This window comes from Leuciscus leuciscus, assembly GCF_965113295.1.
Source record: "Leuciscus leuciscus genome assembly, chromosome: 8".
NCBI lineage: Eukaryota > Metazoa > Chordata > Actinopteri > Cypriniformes > Leuciscidae > Leuciscus > Leuciscus leuciscus.
The window spans coordinates 18,401,715-18,406,880 of record NC_138732.1 but is presented as its reverse complement, the minus strand read 5'-3'; the positions used below and the strand labels follow the sequence as shown (position 1 = coordinate 18,406,880).

At 33.1% G+C, this 5,166-nt stretch overlaps 1 protein-coding gene across 1 annotated transcript; it reads left to right on the top strand.

Annotated features, from left to right (window-relative positions):
* The first annotated feature begins 299 nt into the window (after window positions 1-299).
* On the top strand, window positions 300-5,160 carry il12ba (interleukin 12Ba). The gene is made up of 9 exons (XM_082178108.1): window positions 300-1,425; window positions 1,746-1,842; window positions 2,003-2,272; window positions 2,669-2,771; window positions 2,865-3,043; window positions 3,149-3,318; window positions 3,603-3,712; window positions 3,855-3,899; window positions 4,349-5,160. Exons 2-9 carry the CDS (start codon window positions 1,746-1,748, stop codon window positions 4,464-4,466), a joined length of 1,092 nt encoding a protein of 363 aa, XP_082034234.1. The 5' UTR covers window positions 300-1,425; the 3' UTR covers window positions 4,467-5,160.
* Window positions 5,161-5,166: the final 6 nt, after the last annotated feature.

Sequence of the window (5,166 nt, the reverse complement as noted above, 5' to 3'; positions counted from 1 at the left end):
TCAGTGTAAGAAATGTGCATTTTGCAATAAAGAAGTAGGCCTACTCCAAATCAAATCTAATTATAATTTATATATCAGACAAGTCTCAAGCATTATGTCAGTAAGCTAATGGATTTGTTGTAATTGAAATAAATGTATTTTAAATACATTTTGGTATAGGTTTTTTTTTTTTTCACTAGGGTTGTCCTCTTGTTAAAAATGAAATATGCATTAACAAGTAATTATTTAAAACTATCCAGAAGGCAGAAATAATCATACATTTTTTAGTGTTTCTCAGTTAGAGAATGCAATAAAAAAAATTTAAATTTAAATAATGGATCAAAAAAATCCTCCTTTTAACTTTATTTTTCTCTTTTGGTTGAACTAACGTCACCCTTCAATTAATACTTTTACCATGGTAATTATGTTTTAGAATTCCATATAGAATGGCTGGGTCTGAAATCATAGGACTTGCCTCGCTGTCCTATCAATGGACTTTGTGCAGGAAGGTACCTTACAAAACTGATTTTGGTTTGATGATCTAAAATAGACCTTACATTTATTTACTACAATATTTTCTCACTATAATGACATCAAAAGTGGAAAAATTTGGTTTAAACGTACATTTACACACAACCTGACCACCAACTGCAACATATTTATTTTTTTAACGCAACTGTCACATAATCGAACGCGCAGAATTATGGGGCAGCATTTTTTAGCTTTCGGACACGACCACTGAGCTGAGAGGTCTTTGTTTTTTTTTTGTTTTTTTTTTTTTATGTAATCTAGCCATTTTATAAAACACTTTTCATGTATCATACTGAATAGTGTCATCATTGTTTCATGTGTAATTTCTAATCAGAACCCTTAATGCACAAATCACTAAATGACATAATCTGAGAGAAAAGGGGAATTTTTGAATTGGAAAAAACAGCAGAGCTGGGTATAGGGATAAGCAAATCAAACACAGTAATGCAACCAGGTAAATCATCCTCTGGCTTTCAGATGAGAACTTGTGGCAAAAATTCCCATGGTGTTTTAAAACAAATATTTGACAAAATTTATTTCCCACCCTTTAGGCTCAGTAGTCCACACTGGAAACTAATTAGCAATTTCATGTCCTATCTTTTCCTGCCAAATATTATACAGTCCCAATAAAAGCGTCATACTATCCCGAACAGGCTCCGTTATTGTATATAAATAGACCATTATTAGAGAAGAGATAGGACTAGATAGTGAGAGGAAGTCTGAGGAAAGCTCAGGTTCTGGAGTTGCTCATTCTGTGTTTGGTTCCTCTATAACCTGCACTGGACTTTTCCTGGCCAGGGAAATTCTGCCCTCCTGACACGTTACTTATAAGCTTGCACACTAAAACACAACAAAGCAAAGCGAGGTCAGTCTGGTTGTGGAGGTTAATCTTGTTGGATTTTTGAGTGATCAAAGGTAAGTCTCTTTTATAATCTCATTAAAAGTACCACTTAATTATTTTATTGAAATACTGTTAATACTAAATATTATTTAATATTAAAATGTATAAAATATTTGTTCAGTTTTTGATGGTAGCCTAAGAGTTCACCACGAGCAATAGATTTGCTTCACAGACAAATATTTTATATTTAAACTGACAATTTTATAAATGAATAATAACAGCAGAAGTAGGATTAACCAATTTAACATGCATTACAAACAATAGGCCAAATATTCTATTACAAAATGACACGGCAAATGACCATAGAGTAAACCTTTTCTTTTTCTACCAACAGATGATTTTTCTCTTGCTAGGTACATTGATGTTTCTCCAGTGCTCTACTGTAGGATCCATCAAAACAACTGAGAGTTACTGGACACTTAAACCGAATGGTTTGTATTTCTGAATCATATCTGAAGAATTTTTATTGTGTATAGTTTCTCCTAGACATTTACTTGACCCTGAAATACTCCTATTTTTTTTTATTTTTTTTTTTTTGGACTTGCATATAGTCGCACCTCTAATTTTTATTTTCCAATTGTCTGTCATCAGTGCTTGTGGTGAATGTAGATTCTGGTAAAGATGTCAACATGGTACAAGTGCCACTTATCTGTGGAGAAGCCTACGAAGGGCAAAATGTTACATGGACCAAAAACGAAGATGAAAATCTGGAGGCTCAAGGAAACAGGATCATGGTCACAGTGGAAGGGTGGAAGGGGGCCAATTACTCCTGTTTTAACAAGGAGGGCTCCTACCTAAACCACACACTGGTGCTGGCTCGGTGGACCTTCAAGAAGATTATCAAGAACACTCCTGAGAAAGGTAGACCCATCATTTACATTTTGTAGCATTGTCATAATACTAAAATGGTTTCAAACCTTCCAGAAATCCAGTTTTCAGTGTCACATGATCCTTCAGAAATCATTCCAATGTGCTGATTTGGTGTTTAAGAAACATTTCTGATTATTATCAATGTTGAAAATAGTTGTGCTGCTTACTATTTTTGTCGAAACCATGATAAAAACAATTCAGGATTCTTTGATGAATAGTCCAAAAGAATAGCATTTATTTGAAATAGAAATATTTTAACATGATAAATGGCTTTACTGTTACTTTTGATCAAGTTAATGAGTCTTTACATATAAGTATTAATTTAAAACACTTGATTGCAAACGATTTGTATGTTTATTATGTGTATTTATTTAATTACCAAACAAGGTTACATCCATTGTTCAACAAATAACTATGGAGGTTCCTTCCAATGTTCCTGGACATGGGATAAGAACAGGCATGGCCATGTTGCTCATATCAAAGCCTCACGGTAAGTTTCCCAAACTTGCTCTGCCATCTGCAATGATGTGAGGAATGTGGAGACAAAAAAAAAAAGACAAATGACACTGTGATTCTGACCCAGGCTTCACGGTGGAAGCAACATCAGCTGCAGTCTGGATTCCGAAGGACAGAGTATCACATGCTTAGATCAAGACTACTGTGCTTATTCAGAGGAGGTGGACCGCATCAACCTGACCATATACTTCAGAAGTAGCTTTGTTGTAGAAACCTATAACAAAAAGTTCTACATCATGGATATCGGTGAGCGCTTAAAAATTGATAAGATGGGGCTTCGAATTTTGAAGTAATATGCTGCTCATCTGAATATGAAACAATGTTGCTGACATCTTTTTCTCCACTTTTAAGTGAGGCCTGATGTGGTGGCTATTAGCAGGATCAATAAAACATCTGTCGAAGTTGGCTATCCACACTCCTGGAACACACCATCTTCCTACTTCCCTCTCATCTTCCAAGTGAAAGAGATTCGCTGTCGGAAAGGCAAAAAATGTGACTGCTCCAAACCGAACTTGCCAAAGGTATTGTTAACTTATTTTACATATAATAATTACTGGTTAAAAGTTTGGAATAATTACGATTTGTAATGTCTCTTATGCTCACCATTCATTTGATCAAAAATAGAGTAAAAACAGAAATATTGAAATATTATTACAATTTTTAAAAAAGACCTGTTTTAATATATTTTAAAATGGAATTTATTCCTATATATGAGAATATTTGTTCTCACTATATATATATATATATATATATCATTAAAACTATTATTATTATATGTATTAATATTTGTTCTCATTGTGCTCAGACTTACCTCACACAAAGCCACCAGGTGCCAGTGAAAAAAGGGATGGCGGTGTGTGTGAGAGCGAAGGATGAATTCTGTAATTCCTCTTGGAGTGAATGGAGCCTGTACAAGTATGTGTATTTAAGATTTGTTCTATTTTTTAGCAGGAGATTAATTTGCTTTATCCCTAAAATAATATCCTTATTGCTTTACTAATTCATGTTTCTGTTTTTCTGCACACTGTAATACAAACTTTCTCTTTTTATTTTTTAGATACAGAAACAAAAAAAACAAGAAGCACTGGAACCAAGAACCAAAGTTAATGATGCTATAATTTATTATGTATTATTAAATACAACTTTATATTTTTAAATCTTTTTAACCATTATGAACAATGATTGACTACAATGATTGATGATATACTGTATAATTAATTACAAACACATTGTATGTGTTCTTTTAATAGTTTATCTATTGTATAATAGAATGAATAACACTATCATGCCCTTAAATTAATTATTTATAAATGTAATATTGCGTTACATGTATTTATTATGATTGCAATGTTTCTGATGTCTTTACATGATTATATCAGACATAAAACATCAATATGCTCTTAATTCAGTTTGTGTTGCATGTTTAAATTCAATGTCTCACCAGTTGTGAACTAGTATGTAGTGTGTAGGTTACTAAAAATTACACACATTTGAAAGGCATGGACTTTGTTAAGGTCCTAATTATGTGCAAATGTCTTTCTTTTTCTGTAGATCACACACAAGACTGCTCAAGACAGAAATTACTGTCACAGCTCAGTGTGGAGCAAAACAAAGTGCTATTCCCCTCAGTTCTACAGTTACACAACATCTAAGCAGAAGCACTGCTTAAATCACTGATTGTTCAAATGTTGTGTAAAAAATGAACCCTCTATCGAAGCCTGGAAAAAACATGTTTGAGTGACACTTAACCACCATGAATTGTCTCTTGTAAAAACACAAGCGCTGGGTTTTTGGAAATGATACAATTTGTGATTCATTTTGAGGAACTTACCCAAACAATTTTGCCATTCATTCTCAGAGCAGATCAGCCGTGACTTAAACTCTGCTAATTACCAAAATTAGCAATCAGTTTTAAATGAGGTGAATGAAAATAATCGAATCATTAAAATTATTACAAATAATATTTTAGAAAGATACATCATCTACATTTTAAAAAGAGCTGAAACCTTGTCTGTATTTATTCTTGATTTTTACAAGTTGGTTTCTTAACATCTTAAGAAAGCCACAGTCCCTTCTTATCAGAGTTTTTTTCAAGGCAAGTGTGACATTAAAACGTATAAAAAACATTTCCTCAACATCATTATGAGAGTGAAGAGGGTACAGATTGCTGACCTACTTATGAAGTATAGAGACTAAAAGAGAATATTGGCTCACTCCCTCTGGGACATGTGGTCTTGCTAGTAGGATGATAGAAACATTCACATGCTCACAATTAAATGGTTTACAGTCGATATTCAGCAGACACACTGTCTGTGGCTATAATAAAAGGTAATAAAAAATGTTCTTTCATATTTTGTCTTATAATGGAC

Bases quoted from the DNA above. Each gene is read 5' to 3' on its own strand.
- il12ba (XM_082178108.1), top strand. From the start codon at position 1,746: ATGATTTTTCTCTTGCTAGGTACATTGATGTTTCTCCAGTGCTCTACT. The intron at 2,772-2,864 runs GTAAGTTTCCCA...ATTCTGACCCAG, and splicing joins GCTCATATCAAAGCCTCACG to GCTTCACGGTGGAAGCAACA. The intron at 3,044-3,148 runs GTGAGCGCTTAA...TCCACTTTTAAG, and splicing joins GTTCTACATCATGGATATCG to TGAGGCCTGATGTGGTGGCT.